This window comes from Amphiura filiformis, chromosome 9, assembly GCF_039555335.1.
Source record: "Amphiura filiformis chromosome 9, Afil_fr2py, whole genome shotgun sequence".
Lineage (NCBI taxonomy): Eukaryota > Metazoa > Echinodermata > Ophiuroidea > Amphilepidida > Amphiuridae > Amphiura > Amphiura filiformis.
In genome coordinates this window covers 66,555,890-66,573,388 of record NC_092636.1, presented here as the reverse complement: position 1 = coordinate 66,573,388, position 17,499 = coordinate 66,555,890, and the positions used below count along the sequence as shown (strand labels likewise).

The window sequence follows — 17,499 nt, the reverse complement described above, 5'->3', positions numbered from 1 at the left end:
TGAGATCCGAAACCGAAAACTGAAACCGAAACCGAAACAGAAAAGATAAAACGACGGAAGGGCAAATTCGCTGGCGTAGTGCACGTTAGAATATGACCGTTGCTAGGTCAACTGGCTCACGCTTTCTTTGTTACGAACCACTGATCGAAATGATCACAACACAAAGCCTATGGCATGAACCAGTAACCAATGGTTAAGGTGAACTACGGCAGCGAATATGTTAATGATTGGTAACTTATTTTAAAAGCCAAGATATCCCTGGCAAGATATAACGGACATGAGTGTAACAAATGAATAAGCAATAATCTATATCTGTACCTTCATTGTCTCCACAATCCTAAATTATTGCCTATATTTTTTGAACCGGTACATGTTTTCTTGGTAAATTATTGTATTCAGTGCGGACAGTCTGTATGTGTATCCCGCATACTTACTTACTACTTACGACCTAGGCCCACGAATCCATGTAAACATACCCGCGACGTACATGTCGAAATCGTGATAATAACATTTATTTCGGCAAATATAATATCAAGGATTACACTTTCTCTAGCTCACCCCTTGGTGGTAGTGGTTTGAGTGTTTTTTTGTTTTTTTTATAGTTTAGGGTTCGAATCCTAGTTCCGCCTAATTTTAACTTTTTTCCTGCGACGGGTGATGTTTTAAGGGGTGGGGTATGAACGTTTGGACAGTATTTATTGTGGGACATTAGAGCACATCAGACATATCGAATTGCATTCTGAATACGAAGAATGTCCTTCTGATATCAAATAATTTAGATTTTTGAAATTCGCCATGTAATACACATTTTATGGCAAATGATGAAAATTTGATATTTTTGATATTTAACAGTACTCGAAGTAAACTTTATAAATCTGATAATATGTACTTAAAGTGTATGTAGGTGGGATGAAAAGCCGACGATCAATTGAAAATGTTGACCTTTCGTATTGAAGATATGGATTTTTGTTCCCAAAACACCAAAAAATTGGTATTTTGGGGAAAAAATCCATATCTGCAATATGAAAAGTCAAAATTTTCAATTGATCGTCGGCTTTTCCTCCCAGTTACATACGCTTTAAGAATATATCATTAGATTTATACAATTTACGTCGAGGACTGTTATATATCAAAAATGTGAAAAATATCAAATTTTAATAATATGTCATAAAATTTGTATTATATCGTGAATTTCAAAAATGAAAATTATTTGATATCAGAAAGACATTCTTCGTATTCAGAATGCAATTCGATATGTCTGATGTGCTCTCATGTCCCACAAAAAATACTGTCGAAACGCTCATTCCAGATCCCTTAACGCACGAACTAAGTTCATGTTTTCCTGTTGATGCCGATCGCTGTTATAAACAATGTCCTTCTGTCATCATACACCTGGAATCCGAGTTACGAAGCTATTGCATAAAAGGTTTGTTTCAGCTGCCTGCTCGCGAATAGCTTTTAAAAGTCTCATTTTTGCTTCTTCTTTTTCATGGTTGTTTCTTCTTTTGGTTTTTATTATAAATTACAATTGGTCACTTCGCGGCCGTAAAAAAGGCTTGGGTTTTTGGTTAAACGAAGCTGAGCCAAACCTTTTTTGGCCTTTAAGTCCAATAAAATTAGAAATATAGAGCAAAAACGGCTACAAGGAGGCTCATCATCGCTGAAAGACTTGGTGCAATCCAGGTGGCTGAAAAGGGAAAAGAAGAAGTAAACCAATTACACACATCCTGTTAGAACAATAGCAAAATGTCATTGATCATTGTAGATGATCGTCTTGGTCCTTGTCGTTGTTTTTATTATTGTGCTGACGATGACAACGATGACGACATCGACGAGTGAAAATGATGGTGGTAATTGGTGTTTTTGCATTCATGCCAGGATTAACTGGAACAAATTGGAACAATTTCAAGCTAAAATGATCAAGCAGTTAACGGGACAGGTAATGTGGGATTCGTCGGCTATCTACATGTACGATTTCTAGATGATGATACATGTACGATGGTCTTATTAGTATTCATGGTGGTTTTGATAACAATAACATATCAAAATATGGAGAAAGTAGCTGATAATGACGAGAATGAAACAATGATAATAACATAACTAAAGTTTACTCACCACTTTGTGTGGTTGGTTCAGGTTCATCTGTGGGCGCTGTGAACAAGATGTGAATATAGATGTAAATATTACACAACCCCTGGCATTTAATCCTAACCAATCATCATTCCTATAATTCCCTAGCCTACTCCTACAAAACGACACCAACGCCACACAATCCATTACCACCGCACCCCATCACACTCTTTTATTCCGTATGCTCTAAAATTGTTAGGAAAACAGTACGGAAACATTCTAATAATGCAAAATAGGTCGAAGTAGGAGGCAAGCAATTTTTTGGCAGTGGGATTTTGGCAGGTCGAGAGGGGAGAGCATATTTTGGCAGGTAATTTTGAAATTTGGCCGCCGCGGTCCCGGGGACAGCTAATTATTGCACAACTAGCCCCTCAACAAGAATAACACTCTAGGAATTCCGTGTAGGTGGTCTGAAAACCCCACTGAAAACTACCAAATGCAAAATGCGTATACACGAATCCAACGAGCCATGTGATGGCCAGAATTCATTCGGCCATTTACTGGGTCTAGCGCCGCACCAAAAGCTACCAAACTGGTGTAGTGACTGCCCAATTGGGTGGATTAAATCCGCTTAAACATGTTATGTTGTATTGTGTTGTAAACTGTCATCATTCTATTGTCTACGTACGTATAACTCGGGTGATGAAATGCAGTTTAAAATCCCCGCCAAGGCCGTATCATTTCACATTTTTAGGTGGGATGGACTCAATGGGGACTACCATTGAGGTGTAGGAATGCGTGAAATTGGATTCGTCTACTTTCACTTAATACCCAAGTAGCACTTGACCAATTAAGGGCCTGTTTTTGCCGTGCTCTTTCTTTTTTCTTCTGTCAATCGCAAAAACCGTACTCATAAAATATTGCCAATTTAATATCAAATTTGGTCACTATAAACGAATCCATCGAGCCAAGTGATGGTCAGAATTCCGTCGGCCATTACTGGGTCCCGTCTGCACCTGATGTTGTTACTGCCCAATTGGGTGGATTAAATCCGCTTAAAAATCGATGTTGAATTGTATTGTGTTGTAAACTTTCATCATTCTTTTGTGTACGTGTAACACGGGTGATGGAATGCAGTTTAATATCCCCACCAAGGCCACATCATTTCACATTTTAGGTGGGATAGACCTAAGGGGGGACCCAGCTATGGCTGCCATTGAGGTGTAGGAATGCGTGAAAATGGATTCGTCTATAGATCAACCAATTCGTGATCAAAGGTCATCCAAATGTCTTCCACAAATAACATAGCACACTGACGCCACTTGCATATGTATGCACAATGCTTTGGCCAGTATCTGCACAATGCATAAGGCTCACAATCTCAATAATCACGGTAACTAACAAACACACCCACAACAAACAAACAAAAAACTAGACATTCGTACTCAAGGAACAAGACCATTAGCCAGACATTGGCAATGGGTACAGGTTCAGTATACTAGTAATTTCGACGTTTGATTTAACGTTGTATCAACGTTGATGTCAATTTGCAAATACACCGTGACTCCAACGTCCTTTCAACGTTGATACAACTTCAATGTACCCGCTGGGGGTGTGTGGTGTGTGTGTGTGGGGGGGGGGTGTGCTTTTTTATATTTATGGTTGATATTTATCTATTTATGCCTCATGGTATTGTTGTAATTTTTTTGTATTTTTTTTCATGAAAATATTCTTTATTCTTTCTTTATTTCAACAACAAAAATCAAACAAACAAATGCCGTGCAATAATATTGCTCCTGAACAAAATGCAAGTGACATACAACAAATTAACTTGTATCGTAGTAGCAATTCTGTTTTTGTAAGAATTATTTGTCAAACACTTTAAATATCTATTATTCACCAAAAATATTTGAAATTTGGGCGAAAATGAGGCTTTTTATGATTTTTTTGGGTGCAAATTTCTCAATTTTGGTCAAAATTCAAAAAAAATAAAAAAATCCGGTCTCTCCTAGATATTTTTATCTAGGTTTTAAAAATAAATGAAAACTTTTAATTTTAATTTTCTCCAAAAATGAGCATTTGGACCAAAATGTGACTTCACAGATGAATTCATCAAGTCTTTGTCATTCTAAATATCGACCAAATATTTAGCAGTTATGAGGACCAAAAGTTTCCCACCCTTAATCTAACTTCTTCTAATTTCATCCTTGATAAGTGATTACCTGTTGAGTCGTATGAAACAGTAGATGATTCTTGGCCAACCCAAAATACATCATGATTTTCTGCCATAGTCACCCTGAAATATACAAACAAACACAGATGATTATAAGACACTTGAAAATCGCAAAGATTATGTTTGGTAACTAAGCTCATTTACAAAGTTTCCCTACGTTCCACAATAGAACTATATATACAGGGTTCTACATATTAGGGCTATGTCAATCTAATTAAGAATTTTGCGACAAGAGTTGCAAAATAATAATTATTGTATGCCAAGGCGCAGTTTATTCAGTTTGTCACAATTGGCACTTTGGAGCTTCTCAATGGAACTTGTCTCTAGCAAATGGGCTACAAAGGTTGAACTATATTCAATACTAAAGATTTGAGCCCAAATATCTCCCCAAACTTCCCAAAGGTCAGAAAGTAATTGATAAATCTTGTGCCCCTATAGCTCTTCACCTTTTCACATTTCCGTGATTGTTTTATCATTCACTTACTTCTATTTCCAAGCTTTTTCCAGTAACATTGGCAGCTTGAATTCCAGCAGTTTTCAGAAAGAAAACTTGGAAATTTAGACACTTCTATTTTTTATTGAAAAGTTACTCCTCTATATGGGATGCGCATTTATTTTCTGGAATAACTCAATGGACTTTTTTTTTTAATATATCCACTATAGAAACTGAAACAAAGTGTTATTTTACCCATAAAGTTTTTGTAATTTCCCCTCCATATTTGTAAAGAAAAGTATGTTTTAGTACGGTTATTTAAAAACAATGATTAAGCCCCATGTCATACTCGGTACATTGTACAATGTTGTATAATAAGCACTCATATAGTAGCAATCATGAGGGCAATTCAAAATTTTGGCGAAGTTTAGCTGTTTCAATACTGATAACAAAACAGTGCCATTTGAAGGGAACTTTATGTATTATGTCTTCCGTCATTACCGAACTTGTTAATGTTGTCACCACATTTGACGCATATTCTAGCACAAAGTTACTTTCCAGTTTATTTCTGCTACATGAACAGGGAGTCTGAACAAGTAACACGTCTTGACTTTGAGCCCATGTGCTTCATGCCGGGGCTTCATGTTGTGATTAACAACCCTGGTGAAAACCATTTGTTAGGGCCGCTATTAATGTTTAGACAGGGAATTTTCCTACGACGCTTGGTTTGGTGTAAAGTTGACGATATTCATTTCAAATTAATACACCAATTATTCAAGAATTTATCTCATATTCTACGGGCTCCGTGAATTATTTCAGGTTGTGTGTGGAAATTGCTCAATAATTACTTTAGCTTCCCACACTTTAATTTCCTGCTCAAATTGGTAACTGAACGTTAATCAAATAAAATTGGCAAATACTATTTATATGATGATACCCAGCAAACACAAAAATGTTCTTTAAACGTTTATTCAAAAACGTGTTAATAATATTTAAATTTTAAAGGTCAGGTTATCTAAAGATCATGAATTCGTACGTTTTTGCAAAATATTTTCTCAACAGTTAAATAACATTCAGTTAGAATGTTTTGCATCACTTTTTCAAAAATGTTTTATGAATGTTATGAACAATATTTATACCCTTTGTACATGTATAACCCGACATTTAAACCCTTTTTGTAAAACATGGTGTGTTTGCTGGGTGTCCAATTTTTTGTAGGCAAAATAATTTACTAGGCGGGCAATTTTGGGAAATGGGTAAGAAGTTTAATTTACTGCCCCTGTTATTTACCTCCTTGAATAGTATGTGATACATGTACATTGTACAGACTGTACCAAAATGATTGGTACCCATAAATATGGACAAGATTGCCACATCAAAATATAATTCCTTGGGGGGGAAATTCACCAACTTAAATCCTTAAACTTTTTAAATTTTTTGATTTTTCTTTTTTCTTCCAAAATGATAAAATAGTTAATATGCAATCATTATGAAAGTTCCCAATACATTTGGAAGCGAAAAACATTGCAAATTTGCAAAGAAACAACATCATAAACATCACTCGAAATATCTCGCACTTTTTGGATTAGGACGGCGAGTGCGGCCTCAGAGTTAGTCTCCTACGCAGCCACTTTAGTTACGCTCCCTCCACGTGTGGAGGGAGCGTAACCAAACTGGCTTCGTAGGAGACTACGATTTGCGATCATTCAAACATATTATCATAATCATAAATTATGATATTATGTCGGACCAACAGAAAGTCATCCCGTTTTACTACAAATAGGGCGAATTTGACAGTTTGCTCATAGATTTAAGTTGGAACATGTGTAAGTATTACAAATATGCCAAAAATCGGTTTTGAAAAAATAAAGGTATATTCTGAAAAAATCGTACATTAAGGCTTTAATTGACGCACCCATTAGACTCCCATTTTAAAAGGCAATTAGAAACACATACGAGAGAAATATATGTCTGCATTCAATGCCGGTGTACTATGGATGATAAACACAACAGAATTTCCATAAAAATATTCAGACACATTTTATATTGCATTACTTTCATGATAATTCAGTTGCTGTCACCTAAGAAGCGGTTTATATGCATTACAACAAAACTTTAACTTGCGAATCTGTAATAGTTTCTCTTACATAAACTTGATATCTCCAAACTCCACGCTTGGTGCCATCCATGTAACAGTCGTGCCATCTGGCTTGATTTCTTTATTTGCGTGAGTTACGCTGTCATCAGTTGCTGTGCACGTTGTTGTCTTTGTGTTCTCCACTGTGGTACTAAATGTTCCGACTGGAACCGTGCTGGAACCATCAGCCAACCTGGCTTGAAGGATAAATCCTTGGAATGTACCGCCATTAATGGTGACTGTAAGACAAAACCATGATAATGGACTAAAACATTGTAACACGTTTAGCCAAAATGCTTTCATACATTAGCATGCTTAGTGGCGTAGTAACAATACTGTATAACAACAACTACAGTTGGTAACAACCGCACAGTGTCATCACCCCGATATATTCACGGAAGAAATCCCCATGATAGTCGGTCGAATCCACTAGTTCTTCAACAGTCACGCATGGCAATTTTGTTCCGACCTGTTTAATAGTTTTGAGATATATTATGGGCCGAGGGACCTCCGACTAAGACTGTTGACAATATTCTGGATTCTGGAATATCACTGAACTCTGTAGAGGTCAGTGAGTCTGGTACGTTTCTTCCTCACTACGCATGCGCGGCAGCCCCTCGTCTGCTTGAAGGACGTATATATAAAATCCTACTTTTTGTCAGTTTTTGATTTCAAACCACGGGCTTGGTTTTCAATACGCACACTGAAGATGCAAGCCTTACAAAATGGTTTTTATAGAAACCAAAAATAACCCCGGTATTCAAAGATCTATCGTCTGAATATCAAATAACAGATACACCACTCTACGCCATGCACAACTCGGCTAGCCCAATTCCCCATGCTCATATAGAAAAGGAAAGAGCGCGAGCGGTTACTTCAAATTATCTCATTGCCACCATGTGGTCTAATTGTTCAGAAATTCTACAGAGACAGTGAGACACTGCTTATTTTATTGTCCTCTCAAGAATATAGGATTTTTATTCTGTTTGGTCGTTACTAACAATAGGCTATTTATTATCGATTAGGAGCGAATAGAAATGTCAACTCTATTTTGTAAATGGCGATAAATAGCGGTGTGATACATGACCGCAGATACATGTGTACTGATTCTGCCCAAATCGAGTGCTTTAAACGGCTCTTTTGTCCAAATGCGCCCAATTAGGCGCATTGGACTTCACCCATCAATATACCTGGATATATCGCTGAAAAGGTACCCCACCCATGGCACATGCATCGTACAATTTTAACCAAGGAGACATTTTTCAATAGGGGACTCCTCCTTAAAAAATCCTAATAAACAAAAATATAAAATAAAGCAATAATAATTGTATATCCTCTTTTAAGTGTGATGAGCACCATGTTTTGGGCTTAAATATGATTAATTGCACCATTTTAATCGCACGAGCCCTCCAAATACCACAATTTACCCTTCATTAATGTGTAATAAATAATCTGCAATTGAAAATTGGCCCAGTGAAACCGGAAGAGAATATGCTCGTCCCCTATACTTCCGCAGCCAATGCAAAATAATGATTTTTCATAGTCTGTTTACCTTGAACAGTTCCTCCTCTCCCGACCATCATTTTGTCAACGTCCAAAGAATACGGTGAAGGATCATTTGACGGATTAATGGGGTCAAACGTGCTTGCATTCAGATGTCCTGGTACCATTGTCACGCAGGCTGAAGGAGGTGCACCGGAGCCATAGCCTTCCACTAAAGATGTACAGCACACGACGAACACAGTGACTGCGAGTACCAATCTGCTGTCCATGGTGATGTCAGAAAGTTTATGGAGGGGAACGATGTACCAGGAAAGACGTTTTGGTAGTAAGTTGGGTCAATTTACCAATCAGTTCATGCAACTATTCCTCCACTATCAAGACTGTTGTATTGGGCGGGTATGTACGGACTGGTTCCCAATATCTCAACAACAGATAAAGAGACCGTAAATATTTGACAAACTTATTTACTGAAGTTGTAATATTATGCAACCGTTACATAGGCCTGTATTAATTATTATGTAAGTTCATGATATAAACTGTCCTGACAAACATGACAAATTAATACTCATACACTCATACATGTGTAATCATGGTAATAGTTACTTAGCTTTAATTTTTTACGTTTTTGAGTATGCTGAACTGAAATTTATGAAATGTATGTTGTAAACAAAAATATAAGAAAAATTGTGTACCCAATCGTATATTATCATCTTCCTTGTAGACTTCCTATGATGAGCATGTCCGGGTCAGAGGTCATTATTAAGAATCTCATTTGAGTTCAACAAAACATTTTGAAGGTGCTAAAATTGAGTGGTTACACAATGTTGTTTATATGGTTAACATGTTAAGAGGGAGGTAAGATGTAACCATGATAACTAAAGCAAAAACATCTTATCAGTGAATTAAATATACGTATGTCAGTAGCATCAGCAGATCCGAGTAATTACAAAATATGTTAATGATGACGACTCGACTGTAGAGGTAATGAAAATGCTATTAAAGTTAACACCATATTTAGTTCGCAATGTGTTTGCCCTGGGTTTTGCCACATTGAGCCACTTCCACTAAAAGATTTATGGCATACCTGCTTGCCGAAAAGAAGGTCCAGATGGCACCGGGAGATGGCATCAAGCTTCAACATAGTCCAACGAGTATGACCTTTTTTCTTATTTTCCAGACTATCAGCTCACACTATGATCACTACTAGTATCTCATATGGCGCAAGAAAGACGAATCGAGAAAGTCCAGTGGCTTCCAGTTACCGCGCCGTCCGTTTCGGGCGGGGCGGTTACCCGGGGGGGCACTCACATTTCCCAGCTATACGGGTATGTGCCGCGGCGACGACCCCTTTTTCAGAGCCACTGGCCGTTCCTTAGACCCTCTGAATTCATTGTTTGCCCGCTCTGAAGCCCCAAAATTTTTCTAGCCGTTCCATAGACCCTCAGATCATCGATTTCCGCTCTCATCGGCATCTTGAGAGACGTGTTTTCTGTCCTACTATTTCAAGCCCAAAAGCAGACCCAAAAGCTACTTTTGCGAGCCCAAAAACTTCAAAGGGAATTTTCCATTAATTTCTTCCCATTGAAACACATTGTAAGGAATAAGGTGAACTTTGGGTTGGATTTTGGGCTCCTTTAGTAGTGGCAACACTGGTTGACTGATAATAAATAAACATTGCAGCAATGCCGATCGCGAGAGTCCAGCTGGTGAACATTTAGCTAGAAATAAATGATTTTGAGATCTCTTTTTGGAATAAAATTGCCAAATATGAGGAAAAGTACCTTAATAATTATGTACACATCCTTGCAGCTCTCCATAAACAATGAATTAAAAGGTAATTTACGATCTACTGGTCTAGTAAAATCGGGAGTGGAATGGCTGTCAAATTCTGCACACTTCACTCAATCATCTCATGGTATAAACATGACAGTTCAATGTAGTCTAAATGTTTTTGTATTCGGCACTGAAAAAAATAATTCTTGTGGGTTTGTTTTTATGGTGGGCTTTTGTAATGCTGCTATAATTATCAGTCGGCTAATAGCATAGATTGTAGGTCTACAGGGTCTAGTCATTTTGATTTGAATGCTGTTTTGCTTTGTTGAGGTTTCCATCGTAATGGGCCAAACCAGACCTATTTTGCATTAATGATTTTCCTGATTAATAATTTAATGCACAATTCAAAGTGAAATCGATTCCTTCAAAAATCTGTGGCAAAAACGCAACAAAATTGAACCCTGGTTTGGCCGGCGGGTTTAGTTTCCGAGATTTTTCAGATTTTGGCGGCCGATCAGTTCCCAAGACCCCCCTTTTGGCCAGTCAATCAGTTCCCAAGACCCCCCTTTTTGACCGGCCAATCAGTTCCCTAGACCCTCCTTTTTGGCTGGCCGATCAGTTCCTTAGACCTCAAGTTCGAAACTGGCGGTGGCACACCCCTACCAAAAAAAAATTCGAGTGCCCCCCCCCCCCGGGGGCGGTTAGTGGACTTTCGCTATCAATCTTTTTTGAGCTATCAGAGTCTGCATTAGACTTCTCCGTAGTCCACTTGCCAATTGTGCACTACTCTGGCTATTACATTTAAGCTTAAAACTCTGATTTAATTAATGAGTGCACAATTGATAGATTTTCACAACTGATCTTTTCAGTCACCGTACGCCCTCTGTTTGTTAGCTTCCAAGGTTTTTCGGATAATAAACTGGCAGATTCTAAAATTAGAATTGTTCAGTATTGAAGTGTCATTATAATTATGCCATTATGATATGTTGCATTCAATAATATAAGCCTACGTAGGGCCTATACTTTACTTTTACTGTCACAAATATAATTATATAGCCTAAACTTTTTCATAACCATTTTATACTAGTATTTTGATGTACTAAATATCAGTATAATTTCGAGTTCAACTGAATGCGTTCATCATGATTAATAACATTTTTATTTATCAAAAATCGACTATGGCATAGTCTAAGTCTGCATGAGTATAGTCGGTAACTGAGAAAAAACAGGCCCTATTCATCGGAATACCTCAACAGTTCTCAAGTAGTGAAAGATTCAGTTGCATATTTATTAGTCCATTCAGAGCCCGATTCAGTGGCGGGGTAGTGCCTCATAATCGGAGAAGGCCAATTGTTGTCCCACTTCCAACAAGTCCTGGCAGGCCCCAGTATTTACAAGTTAAGATCTGTGTCTCTGACACCTATCTTCTCCAAGGTTGCATAAGGTTAATATGTGGTCAAAATGGGAGTTTGATAGATGCAGATGAGTTGCAATGTTCTTTATGTTTTCCTCCTTCCTTTGACGAGGTACTACTCCCTCCTGATAGGAGGTATTCAATATTTCAGTAAGTGGAGACCTCAATTCGTAAGCAAATTTTTGGAAACATTCCACAGTGGAACTACAATGGGATTGTCCATAGTTGGTAGTCTAAATCTACATGATCTAGGCAAGTTACACGCACAAGTTCATCTCTGATGGACACAAAGTGATTGTTAATACTATCTGCAACATCCTTAGCGGCGTTGAAATCTGCAATTGGGGGAATTCGTGGTTGACCCTTATTGTATGTGGCCTTCTTATCGTGTCCACACACACATTGTGTTTCAGCCAGAGCTGGGGACATACCGCGGTACATCATTGTTCTCTGCATGGTCCACAGCTTTGCATTCTTGCACCAATAGAGGACATCAAGTTACAACAGGTGCTCCATAGTTTGTCGCACAGTTCCAAATACGCAAGTCAAATCTTCGGTGCTTAGATATCCCTAATGTTTTAGAGTTATTTTACATCGACCAGTACCAGCTCTCAGTCTATTGAGGCATTTCCATTTAGCCCAGTTTGACTTGTCACCAGAGAGAAGTTTTTTGTCATTATTATCATTGATATTTTATTTTTTCACATATCGTGGCCAAATAGCCAAATTACAGTTCAAACAGACATATTATTATAAAAACATTGAAATTATTGAACACTAAATACTTTAAAAGACATCAAAAACAAATTGCACAAAAAAAATTGACTTTGACCAAATATTGCACAGGTATTGAAAATCAAATGACAAAAACTGCTGCACCAGACTATAAAAAAGGCATTCATGGCACTGAACAACAATCCCAAGAAGAGATTACTAGTTTAAGAGATCAACAAAATTATGGGATAGGATTCATCCGAAAGCGCTCTGTTCTGGCACAGAATTGGACAAAATTGTAACCTTGCCTTGAAGTCTGGTAGGAGGGATTAATGACTGCGTTCGCTCATTTTAGGCAGCCCTTCAGCAAACCTTTTGTGGAACCAACATGTCAACAAGATCACAGCTTCCGCAAACCGCACCCTGGGTTTTCTACGGCGTAACATCTCTACATGCTCAAGAAAAATCAAAGCCAACGCATTTAACACTCTTGTTAGGCCCCACTTGGAGTACAGCTCGGCTGTGTGGGATGCTTACACCAAAGACCAGATAAGTCAAATTGAAGCTGTGCAGCGAAGAGGCGCTAGATTTGTGTACAACGACTATGTCTACACCAGCAGCCCATCATCCATGATCGCAGCACTGAAGTGGGACTCCCTCGCTCTCAGAAGGAAGGAACACCGCCTTAACGTCTTCTACAACTCATGGTCTCCTCTCCATCCCGGCAGGAAACATCTTACGCCCGACCACACGCACTTCAAGATCATCTCACAGCAATACATACCAGAGACTTCAACCCAAGAAAGACTGTTTTAAATATTCATTCTTTCCTCGGACAATTACAGATTGGAACCAACTGCCACAAAGCATCACATCCATCCAGGAACAGAAAGATTTCAAACAACAACTTTACAAGCACCTAAGAAATTAAATCATCAAATCAATGCGCACTCACCGTCCTACTCGGCTTACTCCACCTGCAAGACTGCAAAATAGGAGTGTTGAGCAGTAACGATACAGATACAGATACCTATGACAGTGCCCCACCCTCCTATCAGACAGTGAGTCAAGTTTACAGCTAAGCAGCGCATCATGATAAGAAATGTTATCTCCTCCCAGGATGGTTCTACAGGCTCTTCTTAGGATAGACCAAGTTCTTTGGATTGCTTAAGTGAAATGCTATAGAATGCCACACAAAATTGGCATACTCAAGAATCGGTCTTTCATAACCACTGTAAACGACACTCAGCTCTTCACTATCAACGCCAAACCTCTTGAGAGACCTGGCATAAACAACCTCTTATTGGCTTTTAAAGCACGTTATTAACCTGATTGTCCCACTTGAGGTTGTTCTGAATGCTGAAGATAAATGCCAAGGACCTTGGCCTCCGTGACGTATGACAGTGGTTCTGTACCAATTCTCAAGTCGCCGATCTGGGGGTTGTTTTTGCTGAAGCAAATCTGGAGGGCCTGACATCTGGAAGGATTTAATTTGAGCAAATTACCCTTGGACCACTCAGTAAACTGATCAAGATCAGATTGTAAAAAGCTAGAGGGTTGTGATCCATTTACATTCTCTGCAAATGTCAGGTCATCCACGTATTTCCAACAACTAGAAGTGGAATGTTGAGCAGCATCAGTTATGAGAACCTGAAAACCAATGGAACCGAGTTTCGTGCCCTGAGGTACTCCCCCATGAAGTGGAACATAGGCTGAAAGAGTGTCATTAAAGCGAACACGCTGCTGCCTATCATGGAGGAAATCACAAATTCATGGAACGATGGACCCACGGACTCCCAAGCGGATTATCAAGAAGGGTGGTATGATTGACCAAGTCGAACACTTTAGAAATATCCGTTGGGACCACCGTTCCAACATTGTGGCCTCCTTCTGCGACTTGATGCAGATGGCGAAGAAGGCTAACAAGGTAATGGGATGTCGAGACACCTTTAACATTGCCAAATTGGCGTTTATCAATTTTATGCTGAATATCATCGAGGACCCACCCCGCAACAAAACTTTCAGCAACTTTAGCAAAAACAGAGGTGAGTAACACTGGTCTTAGTTTTTCAATAGTGTGCGGGGGTGTGGGGTGTGTGGGGTGTGTGTGTTGGGGGGGGGGGGGGTTGCTTAGGAATGGGCACCAGTATTGCTTGTTTCCACTGTTTGGGAACTTTACCTTCTGCGTGAGAACTATTTAATATATCAGTCAGGGGCACACTCAGTTCATAAGCGAACTCTTTTACCAACCGTGGTTGAATTTGATCAGGACCCACGGCTTTGTACGACTTCAGTTTACCAAGCTCAGCAAATACCTCCCAGAGATACAACTGAGGAGGTTTTTCGGCAGGTACGTAAACAGGCAGATGACTAAAATTTAAAGAGTCAAGACCCTCAGAAGACCTGAGCAAACTTGGCATTGATGGCATTAGCTTTACCTTTCAAGTCAGAATCGTCAATACCTGGGATGTCCATGCTGAGCTTAGTTTTACTGGAGTTAATAACACCTTTTATCTGCTGGTGCCATTTTGGGGGTTCAGTTTTCTGTAAATTTCTGATCCTATTTAGCATGGTAAGACTCCTTGACCTTTTTAATTTCACGTTGAACCTGATTTCTGAGTTTACGCCACTGCTCATGGTTACCTGACGCAAAGGCATGAGAAGCGCTGAGAAGTGCCACGGCCTGTAAGTCATGACTTGTCATTAGAGTGCATTATTGATTATATAAGAGGAAAACACAAGTCAACAGTCTGTTCAAGCTTTTCATAGAACACATTGCATTTTCTTGAGTATCACTAGGCTGTAAGATTTCATGCCAATCCTGATCGTGAGCTCAAACGCCAAAAACTCGTACTCCAGACTCACGTATTAAATGGCCGAGAAACGGGTACTCCAGACTCACGTAATGGCCGAGAAACGGGACGGATACATATCCTTTTTGTGTTTCACCTTGGTCTGGGCGGACATTAAAAATCAATTTAGAATAACAGCAACGACACCTCTTGCACTAATAGAGATGTTAAACCTACATCATTATACAACATTTTTGGGAAAAGAACCAGCCGTTTTTATTTTAGGGCTGTTTTTCTATAATTGGTCTTCACATGTAGTTCTATGGAGAGAGTACCCGTTGAGGGCGCTATAACCACCATTTTAGTAACAAAAATTCAATTTCTTAAAAAACGAGGCGATGCTATTTTTCTGAAATTTTCAGAGTATGAAGACACACAGATGGTCATTCTTGCCAACTGGTGACAATGGAACATGTTTTTAGTAATAAGTCTTGGTTTGTGAGCATAAGGTCAAGGATCATTGCATCTTCTCTTGTATATATTATAAGTCATTGTCATTAACAATTTGCTGTAGGTAGGCCTATATATTCATACGGTTAAGTCACTAAGATCACTATACCAATATCATGATACTTTGTTCAAACTTTGTTCACAGTCTGTAACAAATGAATCTTAAATAAATCCTTACACGGCGAGAATGGTTTATACCTGCAGTAGTATAACAACTTCTTGTCTACCCACCAACTTCACTGAAGGAATCACATGAACTAGCTTGTACTGGCGCTAAGTCCGTGAAAGACCCATCAATTCCCAAGATGAACTCCTCATCCCAGAGCAAGTTGGTTGCTACACTGACAAGTCCACTACGAGCCAAGTACTCAACCTCGCCCAGCACATCGAAGATGGCTTTGAGGAAGGGAAAGTAACCTCTGTAATCTTCAAGCCCTGGCTAATTTGTACTGGTTTAAGCTTGTTAGATATCCATATTTCAATGTTTGTGGTTTGTAGCCCTGAGGGGGCAATCTAGTTGGATATCAAATTTCGCGGTTTGGGGTTCTTTGTAGCCCTTATGTGGGGTAAGCTAGTTGAATATCCCTATTGAGCGGTTTTTGTTGACGGTCTTTCGCGGCTTGTGGATTTAATTTGTCGGATATCCATATTTTGCAGTTTGTGGTTCTGTAGCACATCTAGTTGGATATGCAAATTTCGCGGCTTGTGGTTCTTTGTAGCCCTGGGGCGGGGCAATTTAGTCGGATATCCATATTTAGCTGCGGTTGTTGGCGGTCTTTCGCTGTTTGTGGTTTTAATTTGTTGGATATCCATATCTCGCAGTTTGTGGTTCTTTGTAGGCCTGCGAGGTAATTTTAGTTGGATATCCAAATTTCGCGGTTCTAGTCTTTGCGGGTCTTTGTGGTATGACCAGTCTCCGACATACAGTTCTTGAGTTATAGGCAAAAAGGTCGAAGGTCAAATTCAGGGTCACCAGTCATTTACAATGGAAATATGCTCCAATTTTAATCCAACTGGTCTCAAATTGTTCCTTTGGCAATAAATCAAAATAAGAACAGTTGCATTGATGTTTTGTTACATACTCGCAATTGCATCCCGAACCATTAGCCACTTCATCACCCAAGGCACCTATACAAATTCAACTTTAGTGGCAAGTCAACTAAAACCTTAAGTGATACCACAATTTCTTCATCTCGTAGGAAACTGAAAGGGATTAAAACTTTGAAAATAATTAGACATGTTTGGCATATTTGGCATATTGGGACTCAGTGGCGTAAATTTCTTTTTGACATTGGGTTGGGGGAGATGGGTTGGAAACATTTCTTGGAAATATACTGAACACCTTTTGTCGAAGCTTGCCGACATAATTAGCTATGGTACAAATGCGCGCGAAAAAATTTGCCATATTGAAGCTAAACTAATGAAATATGGTGCAAAAGCGGAATAAATTGGCGCGTGCCGTGTCCTTGGTCTCATGAGGAGAAACCTGTACAACTAAAAAATCAAAGAAACAGCATACACAGCTCTCGTATAGGTCTAAGACCATGAAGACCCCATACGCCTCGGTTGTATGCTTTTTCTGAATCATTATGAATGATAAGAGGAATACATTGGTACGGTATATGAGCTTATATGGGTTTTTTTATTACAAGATTTGACCAAATTTGAAATTTCACCCCTGGATAATAGCGGCCATTTTGGATGTATGCAAATTGTGCACTGTTCCATTGATTTTGGGGGACTTTTGATATGTTTTTGTGTTGGGCTTTTGGGCTGAGACCATAATAGTACCCAGTGGCGTATACTGTGGCCGCCCCAACCCCGGGGGCTGAAGAAAATTCTATTTTGCCGCCCCTTCCTCAACAGCCCGAAAAGATTGACCCAATTTTTTTTCTCGGTCGTTTGAAAAAGTGAAGAGCA

The 17,499-nt window shown here is 39.0% G+C and overlaps 1 protein-coding gene across 1 annotated transcript; it reads right to left on the bottom strand.

The window, feature by feature from the left end:
* Positions 1–1,229: 1,229 nt before the first annotated feature.
* LOC140160398 (putative defense protein 3) lies at positions 1,230–8,811 on the bottom strand. Its single transcript, XM_072183634.1, has 5 exons — positions 8,426–8,811; positions 6,884–7,112; positions 4,293–4,366; positions 2,116–2,151; positions 1,230–1,687 (listed from the first exon to the last, which is right to left on the bottom strand). Exons 1-5 carry the CDS (start codon positions 8,643–8,645, stop codon positions 1,617–1,619), a joined length of 630 nt encoding a protein of 209 aa, XP_072039735.1. The 5' UTR covers positions 8,646–8,811; the 3' UTR covers positions 1,230–1,616.
* Positions 8,812–17,499: the final 8,688 nt, after the last annotated feature.